Raw genomic sequence first — 18,982 nt, forward strand, 5'->3', positions numbered from 1 at the left:
TCTCACCACTGGCACTGACGTTCTTCCAAAATATATTACATAAGACGGGTGACTTGCACATGTTAGGTCATTGGTCTAAGCTAGATGATAGAATTTATAAGCATCAACAAATATTAAACACATTTGTGTACAGATGAAATCATCTGCCTTTACCTTTTTCCATTTGCCATCCAAATAATCTGACTGTTCACATAATCTGTTTACTTTGAAATGTAAGAGTTATACTTTAACTTACTGAGTGATTTGTCCTTGACTATAAATACAAGCAATGGGACAAGGAAACAATGATTTGCAAAGAAGCATTGCATTCCACCAGGATGTCTACAAAGTGGATTTCCGTTCTGCTGCTGCTACAGCTGAGTTGTTACTTCAGCTCTGGGAGTTGTGGAAAGGTGCTGGTGTGGCCCACAGAATATAGCCACTGGATCAATATAAAGACAATCCTCGATGAACTTGTCCAGAGAGGCCACGAAGTGACTGTTCTGACATCTTCAGCTTCCATTCTTGTTAATCCAAATGAATCATCTGCTATCAAGTATGAGATTTTCCCTGCATCCATACTTAAAGATGATTTTAAGAATTTTCTCAGCAAAATGCTCGATATGTGGATATATAACTTGCCAAGAGACACATTTTGGACATATTTTTCACAAATGCAAGAAATATTTTGGAAATTTTCTGACGCTATTCAAAAGCTCTGTGAAGATGTAGTTTTGAACAGGAAGCTCATGACCAAACTACAAGAATCGAGGTTTGACGTCATTCTTGCAGACACCATTGGACCCGGTGGTGAGCTGCTGGCTGAGCTCCTTAAAATACCGTTAGTGTACAGTCTTCGCTTCTCTCCTGGCTATGAATTTGAAAAGCAAAGTGGAAGACTTCCTTTCCCTCCATCCTATGTGCCTGTTATTTTGTCAGAATTAAGTGATCAAATGACATTCATGGAGAGAGTAAAAAACATGATATATGTGCTTTATTTTGACTTTTGGTTCCAAACGTTTAATGAGAAGAGTTGGGATCAGTTTTACAGTGAAGTACTAGGTAAGTCGTGTTTCTAATTGGTAGCACGAAGTCTTAATTCCTAGTGCCTAGGAAGGTGAGTTTGTATTAAGTCAGAGGAATTTGTCTTTATAAATAAAATGATGAAAGGATAATATAAAATGATCTTCCAATCTCACAAATATTATGGAAAGACATATGACAGGACCAGTTCCAACCGTGTCATCCATTATTGAGTACATTACACTCCAGGAATTCAATAACCACAAATTAAAGCTAAGGATTTCTTTCTTTTTTTTTTTTTAAAGATTTTATTCATTTATTCGACAGAGAGAAATCACAAGTAGACGGAGAGGCAGGCAGAGAGAGAGAGAGGGAAGCAGGCTCCCCGCTGAGCAGAGAGCCCAATGTGGGACTCGATCCCAGGACCCTGAGGTCACGACCCGAGCCGAAGGCAGCAGCTTGAAGCAATTACATATCTATTCATTGTGTGTTTGTTTGTAATAATTTAATTTTTTTAAATCTTTCTGGATAAAGAGTTTTAAACCTCCTTTGTTATTTATTAAATATAGGTTGAAAATATTACTTTTGATATGCTTTGCTTTTTAGAATAATTTTAAATGACAGCATATGGAGTCAAGATATCCCAGATAACCCTTGCCCCCACACATGCATAAGGTTCCCCATTATCAGCATCCCCCACCAGAGTGGTACATTTGTTACAACTGATGAACCTACATTGACACGTTATTATCCATGCAAAGTCTATAATTTATAGTGGAGTTCACTTTTGGTGGTGTATATTCTATAGGTTTTAGCAAATTTATAATGATATGTATACACCACTATTTTATCAGAGTAGTTTCACTGCCTTAAAACTTCTCTCTGCTGTGCCTATTTCTTACATATCTATTTTACTTTACTTTTCCCATTTAAAAAAAAAAAAGGCATTAGAGGGGTTCCTGGATGGCTCAGTTGTTTAAGCGTCTGCCTTCAGCTCAGGTCATGATCCCAGGGTCCCAGCCCTGAATTGGGCTCTCTTCTCTCAGCAGGGAGACTGTTCCTCTCTCTTGCTCTGCCTGCCTCTTCCCTTGCTTCTGCTCTATCTGTAAAACAGATAAAATATTTTTAAAAAATACATTAGAAATTTCACTATCTTGATGAAAGCAGAGATGTTAATTGAGGAGTCACATTTTTCTCGTACAACTGTCTATAGAGTATTAAGGATATTATTTCCACTTGTTTCCCTTTTTTAATTAAAAAAAAGGGAAATATTACCTGATATTACCAGGTAATATTACCAGGTCATATTACCTGAAAGATTCCTTCATAACTGGAAGAAATATTGGCTCTATCCCAGACTCAGGAACCTATGATAGAAGTTTCTAATAAAGACAAATTCTTTCACCAGGGCTTATAAATCATGCTTTAAAGGCCTAAAATCTTGTTGAAGGGAGCACATACACATTAATAGTTCAAATATGTTACTGCATTAAAGAAAAAATTAGTCAAAATTAATAGTGCACATATCTATTTCCATACTTGATGAAAATATTCCAGCTGTTATTTGCAAATATCATTTAATACACAGATTTTATTATGCTTCTAATGTGAACCAAGTGCAATTAAGCCATACTTTCAAAATCTCATAGTTTTCTTGGAAAATCTACAATCAAGGGAATAACTTGCTAAATTATAGAAATGAGACTGAATATTGTGAGGAAGGTGTTTCCATTGCTTAATTGATTGGGGAGCTCAAATAATTGTTTACATTTACATCTGTTACATTTGCAGCATATCAAAGGAAATAAATGTATGTTTAATTTGATAGTGGCTTAGGTTTAATAATTGTTTATGATTGTGAATGCACTACTGTGATATTAGAAATAAGACTTACACTTTGTCTTTCATATATACATATGAAAAACATATATAAATATGTAAATATATATTTGCATCATTATAGATGTTTGTATCATATATGTGTTCTATTATCAAACTACAAATATTTTTAAACATTTTTAACTAAATTTTTCCAAATTCCTTTCAGAAAATTCCCTAGTATATTCACATTACATTACCATTACCATTACCATTACCTCATTTCCACTACCTATTGCTTGTTATAGGGTTTTTTTACTTATTTATTTATTTACTTTTATTTTGCATTGTTTTAATTTTAATTCCAGTATAGTTAACTGAGAGTGTTATATTAGTCTCAGGTGTACAATATAGTTATTCAACAACTCTGGAAATCACTCTGTGCCCGTCAGAAGTGCCCTCCTTAATCTCTCATCATCTAAGGAAACCATCCACTTACCCACTGCCCCTCTAGTAACAGTTTGTTCTTTATAGTTGAGAGTCTTTTTCTTGGTTTGTCTCTCTCTCTCTTTTTCTTTTGCTCCTTTGTTTGGTTTCTTAAATTCCACATATGAGTGAAATCATATGGTATTTGTCTTTCTCCGACTGACTTATTTTACTTAGCATAATAGTCTCTAGCTACATATCATTGCAAATTGTGAGGTTTCATTTATTTAAAAAAAATTAATTTCTTTACTTGAGAGAGAGAGAGAGAGAGAGAGTGGAAGAAAGAGAGAGGGAGAATCTGAAGTATACTCCACACTGAGCACAGAGCTCCACTTGGGGCTCCATCCCACAAGCACTAGATCAGGACCTGAGCCAAAACCAAGAGTTGGATGCTTAACCAACTGAGCCAGCTGGGTGCTTTAAGAACTCATTCTTTTTTTATGGCTGAGTAATATTCATTGTATGAATATACCACTTCTTCTGTAGTCATTGATCAGCTGATGAACACTTAAGCTGTTTCCATAATTTGGCTACTGTAGACAATGCTGCTGTAAACATTGGGGTACATGTATCCCTTTGAATAAGTATTTTTGTATGCTTTGGGTAAATACCTAATAGTGCAATTGCTGAATCATAAGGTACTTCTATTTTTAACTTTTTGAGAAACCTCCACACTTGTTTCTTGTGGCTTTGATTTTAGCCATTCTGAAAGATGTGAGGTGATATCTCATTGGAGTTTTGATTTGTATTTCCCTGATGATGAGTGATGTTGAGAATCTTTTCATGTGTCTGTTGGCCAGGTGTATGCCTTCTTTGGAGAAATGTGTGTTCATGACTTCTATCCTTTTTTAAAATTGGATTATTTGGTTTTGGGGTATTGAGTTGTATAATTTCTTTATATATTTTGGATACAAACTATTTCTTTAGGGTTTTCTATAATATCTTGTCATCTGAAAATAGTGAAAGTTTTGCTTCTTCCTTATCAATTAGAGAGGATTTTCTTTCCTTTTGTTGTCTGATTGCAATAGCCAGAACATATAGTACTGCATTGAATAAAACTCATAAGAGTGGATGTTCTTCTCTTGTTCCTGACTTTGGAGTAAAGCTCTAAGCTGCTCCCCATTGAATATGATGTTCACTGTGGGTTTTCCGTATAAGGCCTTTATTTTGTTGAGGTGTGTTCCCTCTAAATCAACATCGTTGAGAGTTTTTATCATGAATGTATGTGTACCTTGTCAAATACTTTTTCTGCATATATGGAAATGATCATGTGATTTTTCTCCTTTCTCTTACTAATGTGATGTTTGTTTTGCTTTTTTTCCCCGTCAGGAAGACCCACTACATTATCTGAGTTAAGGGGAAAGGCTCAAATATGGCTCATTCGAACCTACTGGGATATTGAATTTCCTCGCCCATTGCTACCAAATGTTGAGTTTGTTGGAGGACTCCACTGTAAGCCTGCCAAACCCCTGCCTAAGGTAAGTGATTACTGTCTCTTCTGTTTTATTTGCTCAGAGGCATTTAACCAGTATTTTACTTAGAAATATCATTCCTCAACAATGTTTGTGTGTTCAAACAATATCTGGAGTCAAATCCAATGTTCACTTGCTGTCACTCCAACATTTACACAATTCCTCATTTGAGATCCCAAGGCTTGACATATTAGAGCATTAATGGGTTTGCTTAAATGATGAGAACATATGTTTTCTGCCACATATCAAGGCTAGACAAAAACTCAGTAAAGAACACTGGGAGAGGGATGCCTGGGTGGCTCAGTCAGATAAGGGACTGCCTTCTGCTCAGGTCATGATCCTAGGGTCCTGGTATAGACACCCACACTGGTCTCCTTGCTCAGCGGGGAGCCTGCTTCTCCCTCTGCCTGTCACTCTGTCCTGCTTGTGCTCTCTCCCTCTGACAAACAAATAAATAAAATCTTAAAAAAAAAAAAAAAGGATCTTTGGGAGAACATAATAGCTGACTGACAAAATGAGCACAGAAAAAACTGCATTTTGTACATAATAAGTACCACATTTAATAAGGACCAAATAATTTCAACCACTTAGAGCTGAAAAATATTCATAATATAAAATTGCAAAATAATTCTGTTAATGTATAAGATGATACTTTATGAAAGAAAGCAATAAGGTAATATGTTTTAAGATGATACTGTACCTTTAAGACATAAGAAAAACAAGCATCCCTTACTGAATGATTTTATGGTCTTTTCCTTGTTGTCCACCTTTTTATTGGTAATAAGATGAAACTAAGATCTTATTTGAGGGTTAACCTAATACCAATTTTGATTACAAAATGTTTAAGTGTGTATGGTAACTTTCTCAAAGTCTGAATCCTGAGGTAAAACTAGCAAATGTTCTGTTCAGTCTAACACAAGTGTCCAGAACAGATAAATCCATAAATATAATGTATTTACATACTATGGAATATTAGTCATAAAATAGAAGAGACGCCAACACATACTCTAAGGTGGAAAAGCTTCAGGATATTATAGAAAGTGAAAGGGGGCAATCACAAAAAGATGGATATGGTATGATTCCACTGATATGAGGTATGTAGATTAGTCAGATTCATAGAAATACAAATTATAATGATGGTTGCTAAAGATGGTGAAGGAGGGAATGGGGAATTGTTATATAATGAGCACAGAATTTCAGTTTATCAAGATGAAAAATTCTGGTGATTGGGTTACCCAGCAGTGTAAATATAGACATTATTGACTACATGCCCAGGAATAGTTAAAATGGTCCATTTTTTGTGTATTTCACCACAATTTAAAGATAAAAACAGACATTACTCTAAAACTCCTGATACTATTTGGTATCTCTCTTTTGCTGTTTGAAGATTTTTTTTTTTTTAAGATTTATTTATTTGAGAGCGAGAGATGGGGGATAGGGGAGGGGAGCAGAGGGAGAGACAGAAGACCCAGCATATTCTCCACTGAGTGTAGAGCCAGACTCAGGGCTCAATCTTACAACCCTGAGATCATGACCTGAGGTAAAATCAAGAGTCAGATACTTAACTGAGCCACCCAGGCACCCCTGTAGAAATTTGTTTAATAGTGTTTGCTGTGGTGTTCCTCTTTTGTAATGGAACAAATTCTTTCTTCACAGGAAATGGAAGAATTTGTCCAGAGCTCTGGAGAAAATGGTATTGTGGTGTTTACACTAGGGTCTATGATCACTAACCTGCCAGAGGAAAAAGCCAATGTGATTGCATCAGCCCTTGCACAGATTCCACAAAAGGTTAGATAAAGTAACTTAATCCTATACAACTACTTAATGAGTCTGTTAAACTGTGTAAAGAGTTTGTTTGCCCTTTCCTTCATGACATGGAAACCATGATGATAGCTCCAATTTATCTCAGATATGAGCAAAATATACATGGCAGATGGTAAAGTAGTACAGAAGGTGTTTTGACAATAACTTTGGCATTAACACTGAGATCAGAAAGAAAGATATTTAGGAGGAATATATTTAGGAGATACAGTGTAACATTTGCCATTATAATGTATCATGGGCAGATGCAGAAATCACCAATTTTGTCCTGTCATTCACTCCTTTTCCTTACAGGATTTCCAAGGGCACTGAAAAACTCATAGATGTTCTCTGAAAGGAGTTAAATTTCAACAGTTATGTTAACCAGGAACTATAAAAGTCTGAAAAGCTTCATGCAGTTTATGCTTGCTGGATAATACAGGTTACTTTTCCTTCCACTAAATTTTTTAGAAAAGCCAACTCAGTATGCTCTTCAGAGAAAGATGCCCAGGGCACACCAAGCTAGGTTTTGGCAATCGTCCAGCCTAGATGATTCAGGGAAAGAGAAAAACTGACATGACTGGTGGAGTGAACCCAGCTAAGAGTAAAAGAGTAAAATAAATGAAAAGGGAGGAGATGAGTCCACCCCTTCAAGGTGACCCTGTGCTTAGTAATAGTGGTTCCAAAAGGACTTTAACTTGCCAGAATAGTAACTCCACCTGATTAAGGAAGAAAATGGAAATATATTAAGGAGTCAACCAGAAACAAGCCTAGGAAGGGAAAGTTTCAGATGCCTCTTTCTATGTAAAATATAGTAATAAATTATTTTCCAGTATATAGAAAACACCTGGAGTATTTGGGTATGTGTGAACTACTTTTTGGTTTACTGATATAGTTTCTTTTTATGCTAATGTTCACTTAATATCTAATGTTACTTGAACATTTGCATAACAAATATGTGTTAACCAATGTAAACCATCATCCAGTTTGTGTGGATTGCTGGGGAATTCTAAAACAAATCTATTTTGGTACTGGGAATGGAAATTGCTTCGGTATAGAATTCATATTAATTCATGCTATCAATGTTTTGTACTGCATCTCTGAAGTGTTAAGAATCAGTTAAATAAAATGTAGCATCATCACAGTTTGGGATGTTTTTCGACAGCTGCACTGTTATTTCTGAAGTTCCAATAGGCTCTTCTTTGTAACATTTAAAGAATTTCCAAACCAAGAAATAGTAATAATAATCTGGATTCATGTAAAAAATTACCTTTTTCTTGGAAGTAGTGTCTAAAAATTAGTAATGTAAAAAAAATTATAGGTACTAAAAGAAGTTATTTATATTAATAAATTACTGGTAAGCAGAAATATTTATTTTGCACAAACAACAGATTGCATACTTAGCTTTTTTGTATATCAAAAGATGTAAAACTCTAATAAAATAACATATGGAACAAGTGGATATACATGAACTCCCTCCTGTAACATTTTAAAGAAATAAATAGGTAATATTACATTGGAAGATGATAGTGGTTACATTAGATAAAACAAAGTGAATGTGTAGAACTTAGTAATTTCTGATTTGTTTGCACTAGAATTATAATAACTGCCTAAAAAATTCTTAAATACTTATATTTGTCACATTAATCTCATTTGTCTAATCTCTATGTGTGAAACATCATGATTACATTCATACTTGATTGAATGTAAAAATAAGTAAAAAATGTGGGTATTTATAATATTTTTGTCCTATTATTTATCAGTTAGTGAAAGGAGTCTAGCTAGATTATCTCTTAATTTCTTTAAAATTCTAATATGCTATAACTTCAAAGTTTCAATTCATGAAATAAGGGATTTTCTTTAACAGGTTCTATGGAGATTTGCTGGCAAGAAACCAGACAACTTAGGACCAAATACTCGGCTGTATGACTGGATCCCCCAGAATGACCTTCTTGGTAAGAATTTGGAAAACACTGAATTAAATGTAATGCTAAACAAAATGATAAGAGTTCCCAAGAAGTAAATTGATTGAACATTCATTATTGAAAAATTCAAAATCAAAACTTAACTTCATTACATTTATTTTGCCGTGTTCAGGGGGAAAAAGATCAGATACGGGATGTTCTTATACACAGCCACATTCCTTATGACTAGAATCAAAGTATCCTTATTTCAGGTGTAATTACTTCTCAAGCATAATTTTCTAATTTTTAATTTAAATGCAAATAGCCAACATAGAGTGCATCATTAGTTTCAGTTGTACTGTTCAATAATTTATCAATTGCATGTAACACCCAGTGCTTACCACATCAAGTGCCCTCCCTAATGTCCATCACCTAATTACCCCATCCCCCAGCTACCTCCCCTCTAGCAACCCTTGGTTTGCTCCCTATAAGGGCAAACTATAGCACACCATAGGTTTGTCTCCCTGTATGATTTCTTTCCGTTCTGTTTTCCCTCCTTCCCCTATGATCCTCTGTGCTGTTTCTTACATTCCACATATAGGTGAAAGCATAAGATTATTGTCTTTCTCTGACTGACTTATTTCATTCAGCATAATACCCTCCAGTTCCATCCATGTCAATGTAAATGGTAGGTATTCAATCTTTATGATGGCTAAGTAATATTCCATTGAATAAATATACCACTTTATCTTTATCCACTCATTGTCCATGGATATCTCAGCTCTTTCTACAGATTGGCTATTGCGGACATTGCTGCTATAAACACTGGGGTTTATAGCAGTGCTCCTTCAGATCAATACATTTGTATCTTTGAGGTAAATACCTAGAAGTGCAATTGCTGGGTCATAAGGTAGCTCTGTTTTTAACATCTTGAGGAACTTCCATAATATTTTCCAGAGTGACTGCACCAGCTTGCATTCCCACCAACAGTGTAAGAGGGTTCCCCTTTCTCTACATCCTCACCAACATTTGTTGTCTCCTGTCTTATTAATTTTAGCCATTCTGACTGGTGTAAGGTGGTATCTCACTGTGGTTTTGGCTTGTAGTTCCCTGATGCCAAGGAATGTTGAGCATTTTTTCCTGTGCCTGTTGGCCATTTTTGTCTTCTGCAGAAATGTCTGTTCATGTCTTCTGCCCATTTGTTGAGTGGATTATTTGTTTTTTGGGTGTAGATATTGGTAAGCAGATCTTGGATTTCAGCCCTTTGTCTAATATGTCATTTGCAAATATCTTCTCCCATTCTGTAGGTTTCCTTTTAGTTTTGTTGACTGTTTCCTTTGCTGTGCAGAAACATTTTATCTTGATGAAGTCCCAACATTTTTTGCTTTGTTTCTCTTGCCTTTGGAGACATGTCTAGCAAGAAGATGCTGTGGCTGAGGTTGAAGAGGTTGCTACCTGTGTTCTTTAGAATTTGGGTGGATTCCTGTCTCACAGTTAGGTCTTTCATCCATTTTGAGTTTATCTTTGTGCATGGTGTAAGAAATAGTCCAGTTTCATTCTTCTACATGTTGCTGTCCAATTTTCCTAGCATAATCAATTGAAGAGACTGTCCTTTTTTCATTGGATATTCTTTCCTGTTTTGTCAAAGATTACTGGGCCATAAAGTTTAGGGTTCATTTTTGGGTTCTCTCTCTTTTCCATTGATCTAAGTATCTGTTTTTGTGCCAATACCATTCTGTCTTCATGATTACAGTTTTGTAATAGAGCTTGAAGTCCAGAATTGTGATGCCACCAACTTTGGATTTCTTTTTCAACATTCCTTTTTTCAACATTCCTTTCAACATTCCTCTCTCAACATTTCTTTTTCAATATTTGGGGTCTTTTCTGGAACCATACAAATTTTAGGATTATCTGTAACAGCTCTTTGAAAATTGTTGATGGTATTTTGGTCGGGATTGCACTGAATGTGTAGATTGTTCTGCGTACCATAGACTTTTTAACATTTATTCTTCCAATCCATGAGCATGGAATATGTTTTCACTTCTTTGTGTACTCCTCAAATTCTTTCACAAGTCTTCTGTAATTTTTAGTGTACAGATCTCTTACCTCTTTGGTTAGGTTTATTCCAATGTATCATATGGTTTTGGGTGCAATTTTAAATAGGATAGACCCCAAAATTTCTCTTTCTTCTGTCTCATTGTTAGTGTATAGAAATGCAACTGATCTCTGTGCATTGATTTTATTTCCTGCCACGTGGCTGAATTCCTGCACCAGTTCCAGCAATTTGGGGATAAAGTGTTTGGGGTTTTCCACATAAGGTATCATGTCATCAGCAAAGAGTGAGAGTCTGACTTCTTCTTTGCCAATTTGAATGCATTTTATTTTCTTTTTGTTGTCTGACTGCTGAGGCTAGGACTTCCAGTACTATGTTGAACAAAAAATGGTGAGAGTGGGCATCCCTGTCATATTCCTGACCTTAGAGGAAAAGCTCTGTTTTCCCCCCATTGAGAATGATACTCACTGTGGGCTTTTCATAGATGGCTTTTATGATATTGAGGTAGGTTTCCTCTATGCCTACACTGTGGAGAGTTTTAATCAAGAAACATGCTGTGTTTTGTCAAATGATTTTTCTGAAAAACAATCTGAGGGGTTTGAAGTGGCGGGGGGGTGGGAGGTTGGGGTACCAGGTGGTGGGTATTATAGAGGGCACGGCTTGCATGGAGCACTGGGTGTGATGAAAAAATAATGAATAATGTTTTTCTGAAAATAAATAAATTGGGAAAAAAATGATTTTTCTGCATCAATAGAGAGGGCATATATGGTTCTTGCCCTTTCTTTTATTAATGTGATGTATTGCATTGATTGGTTTGTGAGTGCAAACAACCCTTGCAGCAGAGGAATAAATCTCACTTCATTGTGGTGAATAATCCTTTTAAGACACTGTTGGATCTTATTGGCTAGTACCTTGCTGAGAAATTTTGCATCCATGTTCATCAGGTGTATTGCTCTGTAATTCTTTTTGGTAGGGCCTTTGGTTTGGAGATCAAGTTAATGCTGGCCTCATAAAATGAGTTCAGAAGTTTTCCTTCCATTTCTATTTTTTGTAACAGCTTCAGAAGAATAGGTATTATTTCTTCTTTAAATGTCTGGTAGAATTCCCCTGGGAAGCCATCAGCTCTCATCTCTTGTTGGCTGGGAGATTTTTTCTTACTACTTCAGTGTCCTTCCTGGTTATCAGTGTGTTCACATTTTCTATTTCTTCTTGTTTCAGTTTTAGTAGGTTATACATTTCCAGAAATGCAGCCATTTCTTCCAGATTGCCTAATTTGTTGGCAAATAGTTGCTCATCATATGTACTTAAAATTATTTGTATTTCCTTGGTGTTGAGCATGATCTCTCCTCTTTCATTCATGATTTTATTAATTTGGGTCCTTTCTCTTTCTTTTTGATAATATGGCTAGGGATTTATTGATGTAATTAACTCTTTGAAAGAACAAGCTTCCAGTTTCATTGATCTGCTCTACTCTTTTGGTTTCTATTTTGTTGATTTGTGCCCTAATTGTTATTATTTTTTCTTCTGCTTGGTATAAGGTTTATTTGCTATTCTTCCTCCAGCTTCTTTAAAGTTAACTTGTGTAGTTGAGACCTTTCTAATTTTTTTTGAAAAAGGTTTGCATTGCTATGTACTTCCCTCTTAGGATCGTCTGTGCTGCATCCTAAAGGTTTTGAACAGTTGTGTTTTCATTTTCATTGGTTTCCATGAAACTTTTAATTCTTTTTTTTCCTGGTTGACCCATTCATTCTTAAGGAGGATACTCTTTTACCTTCAAATATTTGAGTTCCTTCCAACCATCCTCTTGTAATTGAGTTCAAGTTCAAAGCATCATGCTCTGAAAATGTGCCGGGGGTAATCCCAAGCTCTTGGTATGGGTTGAAAAACAATATGTGACCCAGTATGTGATCTACTCTGGAGAATATTCCATGTGCACTTGAGAAGAATGTGTATCCTGTTGCTTTAGATGGAATGCTTTGTATATATCTGTGAAGCCCATCTGGCCCTCTGTGTCATCCAAAGCCCTTGTTTCCTTGTTGATCTTCACTTAGATGTCCATTACAGTGAGTGAAATATTGAAATTCCCTATTATTGTATTACTATCAAGGTGTTACCTTAATTTGTTTATTAATATATTTATATAAATCACTGCTCCCAAGTTAGAAGCATACATATTTATAATTGTTAGATCTTCTTATTGGAAAGACCCTTTAATTATGAGATAGTGTCTCTCTTCATCCCTTTCATCCTTGGGGTTTCATCCCACCAGACTTTGGTTTAAAATCTGATTTTTCTGATATGAGGATTGCTACCCCAGCTTTCTTCTGATGCCCATTAGGATGAAAATGGTTTTCTACCCCCTCACTTTTAATCTGGAAGTGTCTTTGAGTCAAAAATGTGTCTCTTGCAGACAGCATATCGATGCGTCTTGCTTTTTTTATGTATTCTGATACCCTGTGTCTTTCAGTTAGTCCATTTAGCCCATTTACATTCAGAATAACTATTGAAAGATATGAACTTAGTGCTACTGTATTACCTGTAAAGTCACTGATTCTGTAGATTGTCTCTGTTCCTTTCTGGTCTATGTTACTTTTGGACTCTCTCTTCACTTAAAGAATCTCCTTTAATATTACTTTCAGAGCTGGTATAATGATCAGAAATTATTTGAATTTGTTTGTCCTGGAAGCTTTTTCTCTCCCTATTTTGAATGACAGCCTTACGGGATAAAGTATTCTTGATTTATATTTTTTTTATTTAGCACACTAAATATTACATTCCAGTCTTCTCTGGCCAGCCAGGTCTCTGTGGATAAGTCTGCTCTGAGTCTAATATCTCTGCTTTTGAAGGTTATGGACCTCTTGCCCCAAGCTGCTTTCAAAATTTTCTTTTTGTCTCTGAGATTTGCAAGTTTTATTGTTATGTGTCAAGGTGTTGACCTACTTTTCTTGATTTTCAGGGGGTTCTCTGTGCCTCCTGGACTTGAATGTCTGTTTCCTTCCTCAGATTAAGGAAATTCTCAGCCATGATTTGCTCAAATATGTCTCATGGACCTTTCTTCCTCTTCCTCTCAGACCCCAAAAACTCTAATATTATTTTGCTTCATAGGATCACTGATTTATCAAATCTCCCCCACCCTCTGGGTCCATTAGCTGTTTTTCTTGCTTTTCTCTGGCTTCCTTCCTTCCTTTTCATCATCTTGTCTTCTGTGTCACTGGCTCTCTTCTGCCTCATTTACCTTAGCTGTAAGAGCATTTATTTTAGATAGCATCTCAGTTAAAGTATTTTTAATTTAAGCCTGATTAGATTTTAATTCTGCACTAAGAGATTCTCTAGTGTGTTTTATGCTTTTTTTCAAGCCAATTTAGACTTTATAATCATTATCTTGAATTCCAGCTCTGACATTTTACTAATATCCATTTTGATTATATCTGTGGCAGAGAGTATCACCTATGGTTCTTTATTTTGTTGTGATTTCCTCCTTCTAGTCATTTTAACCAAAGAAGAATGGAATAATGAGACAACAAAACAAAAAAGATCAACCACGAATCAAATGAAACACACACTAGACAAATCCAAAGAGCTCAGAAAATTTTAAAAAAAGGTGGGGGGGCGGTTAGGGAGAGAGATTATAATCTCCCAGGTGGACAAAACATAGTGATCCACTTGGTTCTGGGTGTATTTTGGTCTGTTGGAAGACACTAAATCCCAAAATTGTAAAGAAAGCAAAACTCATGTAAACACAAAAATAAAAATAAAACAGTGCAAGGAAGCCAGAAATGAAGAATAAATCTATATGCAAATTTTAAAATGAAAGTTAAAAAATGCTTAAAAACAAAGAATTGATAAAATAAGAAACCAGTCGGCATGTCTGGGTGGCTCAGCCACTTCAGCTATTGGCTTTGGCTCAGGTCATGATTTCCAGGTTTTGAGATCGAGCCCTGCATCTGGCTCCCTCCTCAGCATGGAAACTGCTTTTCTCTCTAGTTAACCCTGTGATTTTCCCTACTCATTCTCTCTCTCACACACACATATAAACAATATTTTTTTAAAAAATAAAGTAAGAAACCAGTTGAAAAGGAAAAAAAGAATAAAAGAACAAGAGATTTTATACTGAAAGTTAAATGACTCTTGAGAAAAACTGAATTCTATATATATTTTCTCCCAGTGCTGGAGTCTTATAGTCCTCTGGCTCCAAAAACTGGTTGTTCCCTGTTGTTTCTACTGGTCTTCCAGGGGAAGGGCCAGCTGCACTGATTCTCAGGTATCTTTTCCTGGGCAGATTTGCACAACACCTTGCCAGGGGCTGGGCTCAGTGTAAGCTTTCTGATTGCTCTATGTGGCTTTTGTTCACTGAAGACCCTCTCTCCCTCTTTGGAGGATGAAAATAAAAATGGCTGCATGCCAGTCTCCAGCCTGTTGCTGAAAGATCAGAGCCCCTTCTCTTCAGCAAAACTTCAGGGATAAGCAGTTTTCAGGTCTGTGTGTGCCAAACTGCAGACCCGTGTGGTGTGCACCATCACTGATCCTCCCAGGGAAAGGGGGAGGGTCACCACATTTCTGTCCTTTGGAGGTCCCCCACACAGAGAATGGTCACCTGATCATGGTGCAGTTTGCAGTTTATGGCAAACTGAGCTGAGAGCCCCTTCTCTGTCTCACTGAACATAACTGGTTTCTCTCCTCTAATGGATTGGGAATTCTGCAACTCAGGCACCCCTGTTCTTTCTGTGACCCCAGAGATCCTGAGACCACACTGTCCCACCTAGGATTCTGCCCCACTTTGCCACCTGAGCACCTTTCAGGAAGGGACATTTCTCCCTGGAACAGACTTCTGAAGAGTCTGAATTTGCCCTTCAGGGCTAAATCACTTTCTGGTAGCCAGTTTATGGATGCTCCCTCCCCCTACCATTTATCTTCTGAATATACTCTTAGATTCATTTTTCTGCACCTCCCACCTTGCAAAAAGTGCCCACTTTTCTACTTGTAGAATTTCAGCAATTCTTTTCTTACATCTCAAATTGAATTCATAGGTGGTCAGAATGGTTTGATAGTTATCTGGCTAAATTCAGGGACAAGATGAAATGAGGTCCCTTACTCTTCCACCATCTTGCCTCTCCCAATAAATTTTTAATAACTAAATGGATCATGACTTTGTCTCCTGATTCTCCCACTTTATTCCTATATTTTCTCATTCTGCATGGCAATTCAGTGCTAATGAAAAATTATTCCCAGTGACTCTACACTTTCTTCAGGAAAACACCATAATCTTTTTCATGAAGTCATAACATATTTCATGATAAAGTGCAGTCTTTCTTTCCCTTGATTTGAACCACCACTATCATACTTCCTTTTGCCTTGACACACTACATGTTAAACTCAGTGGCATTACTGTTTAAGAGAATATGTTCTAATGTGCCACCTCCTTTTCTTTTCTTTTTTTTTGCACATGCTCTTCTTTATCCAAAATTTTCCCTTTCAATCTGTCTGTTCAGCCATCTTGTAACCATTTTTCAAGTTACAACTACCACACCAATTTTCACTGACTTCTCCAGCAGATTTTTGCTCTTCTTGCTCTGAGATCTAAAAGACGTTTTAATGCTATTTCATATGTATTGTACTGTGTGTTTTATGTTGCTAAACTCTCCTTTTTTTCCTAAGAATTATAATTACTAATGTGCTGAGATTTATCCAATCCTAGGTCATCCAAAAACCAAAGCCTTTGTAACTCATGGTGGAACCAATGGCATCTATGAGGCGATCCACCATGGGATTCCAATGGTGGGCATTCCCTTGTTTGCGGATCAACATGATAACCTTGCTCACATGAAGGCCAAGGGAGCAGCTGTCAGTCTGGATTTCCACACACTGTCTAGTACAGATTTGCTCAATGCATTGAGGATGGTCATTAATAACCCTTCGTGAGTATTATATTTTTTTTCATTAATAGTATTTAGAGATAGGTTCTTCTATCAATGATGACTATGCATTTCATCCTGTATTTAAGAAGCTAATTTTGAAATATTAATATGTATAACTCAACTTAAACTTACCTTTTTTTTCAACCAGACATTTATTGCAAAGTTGCTTTTTAACCCCATTGATTTAATGGGCTGCAACAATTTTCTATATGAGCAAATGCAAAAGTTATATATATGGAATTGTAAGGACACATATTTAAAAATATGATAGAATTCCTAAAATGAAAGAATGAAGACTTTTCATTATGTAAAATAACTTTCAATTCAGTACCAAGAATTTCAAAAACTATAAAACTTTTTGTCCAAGAATTAATTTTGATTTTTATTGTAATATATTTTATAATATGTGATTTATGTATCATAATATTTAGAGTACAAAAATCAAACATATGTAGTATGTTACAGAATTATGAAACCATGACTATAATCTAAGTTTGGGACATTTTCATTAACCCAAAAAGGAATTGCATATGACTTAGAAGTCATTTCCCATTCCTCTTGCCTTAAGTAAACAATCTACTTTCTGGCTCTACTAATTGCTGTATTCTGGATATTTCATATAAATGGAATCACGCAATTATGGCCTATTGCATGTGGCTTCTTTCACTTGGCATGTTTCGAGTTTCAAGTTTCACTGATCTGGTAGTTTTGCATTGCTGAATAATATTCTATGGTATAGATAATTTACAATCTATTTATTCATCCATCAGTTCATGAACATTTTGGTTATTTCCACATTTAGGAATCATAAATATTACTACATATGTTATTGTATGAACAAAATTTGTTACTTCTTTTGGAAATGAAAGGAAATTTTTGGAATTCTAGTAGAATTGCTGATCATATGTTAACTCTGTAAGGAACTGCCAAATTGATATCCAAAGGAGATGCACCATTTTACATTTCCACCAGCTGAGTATGGGAGATCCAAGTTCTCCACATCATTACCAACACTTGTTATCATGTGGTTTGGGTTTTTTTTTAAGATTTATTTACTTATTTATTTGATAGACAGAGATCACAAGTAGGCTTAGAGGCAGGCAGAGAGAGGAGGGTAAGCAGGCTCCCTGTTCAGCAGGGAGCCTGATGTGGGGCTCGATCCCAGAACCCCGAGATCACGACCTGAGCTGCCAAATCTCCAGTGCGGATCCAAATAAAAAAACATACGGCTTCTGTAACTCTATGACATATATTTTGAAGCATTTGTATGGCACTTTTCAAAAACCTTTCATGGGAATTATATGATTAGGCAAATGAGCTTCCTTTCAATGTCCATATCTTTATGTTTCTGTTTAGATACAAGGAGAACGCTATGAGATTATCAAAGATTCACCACGACCAGCCTATAAAGCCCTTGGATCGAGCCGTCTTCTGGATCGAGTTTGTCATGCGCCACAAAGGAGCCAAACACCTGCGGCCGGCCTCCCATGACCTCACCTGGTTCCAGTACCACTCTCTGGATGTGATTGGGTTCCTGCTGGCCTGTGTGGCAGCTGCTATATTTGTCACCACACGTTGTTGTCTGTTTTGTTACCGGAAGTTTGCAAAAACAGGGAAGAAGGAAAAAAAGGAGTAGTTACATTGGGGGCCTCAAGCTGGTATGCCTCATCCAGTTTAAACTGGGACTCATCCAGTTTATTCCAGCAAGAAGCTGTGATAGAAAATTTCTTCCTCCTGTGACAAATGACTTTTCACCACTTAGCTTCTCAGATCAAAATCTGTTTTCAAGGGATTTACAGCCTATTTAAGAGTTAGAAATGTCATGCCAAAAGGAAAACTGGGAAAAAATAATAAAATAAAATAAAAATAAAACAGTATCGGTATTTATTGAAACTTATTATTCTAAATCAAAAGTCATCTCCCTCCAAAAGTTATCGATCTTAACTCTGTTTCAAACATTGGGCATGGACACAAGAACATTATGAAAGCTATTCACAATATCTCTATTATTGTGCAAATATCAGAATATGTTAACTTAATTTGGGGCTAGAATTTTGTAGTTTTTTCCTTTGCTAGAGAAACGACAGTTAGTTAAAACTGTGTAAAATGATTTACTCGCCCATTTTGTTTTGGGAGACCACTAATTCTCCACAGTAAGATTCAGCCTCAGCCTCCTTACCTATGAACAGGGCAAGTTCTTGGTTGAGTTTCATCCAGCTTGTCACTTTCCAGCAGAACGTATGTGAATTTAGAAATCTACTATCTACCCCTTTCCTATTAAAAGACCTCAACGTGAGACAGGAATCCATCAGAATCTTAGAGGAAAACATAGGCAGTAATCTCTTTGATATCAACCACAGCAACTTCTTTCAAGATACGTCTCCAAAGGCAAAGGAAACAAAAGTGAAAATAAACTTCTGGGACTTCATCAAAATCAAAAGCTTCTGCACAGCAAAGGAAACAGTCAAAAAAACAAAGAGGCAACCCACGGAATGGGAGAAGATATTTGCAAATGACAGTACAGACAAAAGT

General features: G+C 36.2%; 1 protein-coding gene across 5 annotated transcripts; it reads left to right on the forward strand.

The window, feature by feature from the left end:
- The first annotated feature begins 258 nt into the window (after positions 1 to 258).
- On the forward strand, positions 259 to 18,099 carry LOC122890541 (UDP-glucuronosyltransferase 2B31-like). 5 transcript variants are annotated; one of them, XM_044226217.1, is made up of 7 exons: positions 259 to 595; positions 950 to 1,041; positions 4,636 to 4,784; positions 6,435 to 6,566; positions 8,446 to 8,533; positions 16,231 to 16,450; positions 17,807 to 18,099. In XM_044226217.1, the coding sequence occupies exons 1-7, from the start codon at positions 285 to 287 to the stop codon at positions 18,084 to 18,086; spliced, it is 1,272 nt and encodes a 423-aa protein (XP_044082152.1). In that variant the 5' UTR covers positions 259 to 284; the 3' UTR covers positions 18,087 to 18,099. The 5 variants fall into 5 exon arrangements, with proteins under 5 accessions (XP_044082152.1, XP_044082148.1, XP_044082147.1 ...); XM_044226213.1 differs by having other exon boundaries at positions 259 to 1,045; positions 4,640 to 4,784; XM_044226212.1 differs by having other exon boundaries at positions 259 to 1,041.
- The last annotated feature ends 883 nt before the right edge of the window (positions 18,100 to 18,982 follow it).

Source organism: Neovison vison, chromosome 11 (assembly GCF_020171115.1).
Source record: "Neovison vison isolate M4711 chromosome 11, ASM_NN_V1, whole genome shotgun sequence".
NCBI lineage: Eukaryota > Metazoa > Chordata > Mammalia > Carnivora > Mustelidae > Neogale > Neogale vison.

Bases quoted from the DNA above. Each gene is read 5' to 3' on its own strand.
- LOC122890541 (XM_044226213.1), top strand. From the start codon at position 285: ATGATTTGCAAAGAAGCATTGCATTCCACCAGGATGTCTACAAAGTGG. The intron at 6,567-8,445 runs GTTAGATAAAGT...TTTCTTTAACAG, and splicing joins TTGCACAGATTCCACAAAAG to GTTCTATGGAGATTTGCTGG. The intron at 16,451-17,806 runs GTGAGTATTATA...GTTTCTGTTTAG, and splicing joins ATGGTCATTAATAACCCTTC to ATACAAGGAGAACGCTATGA.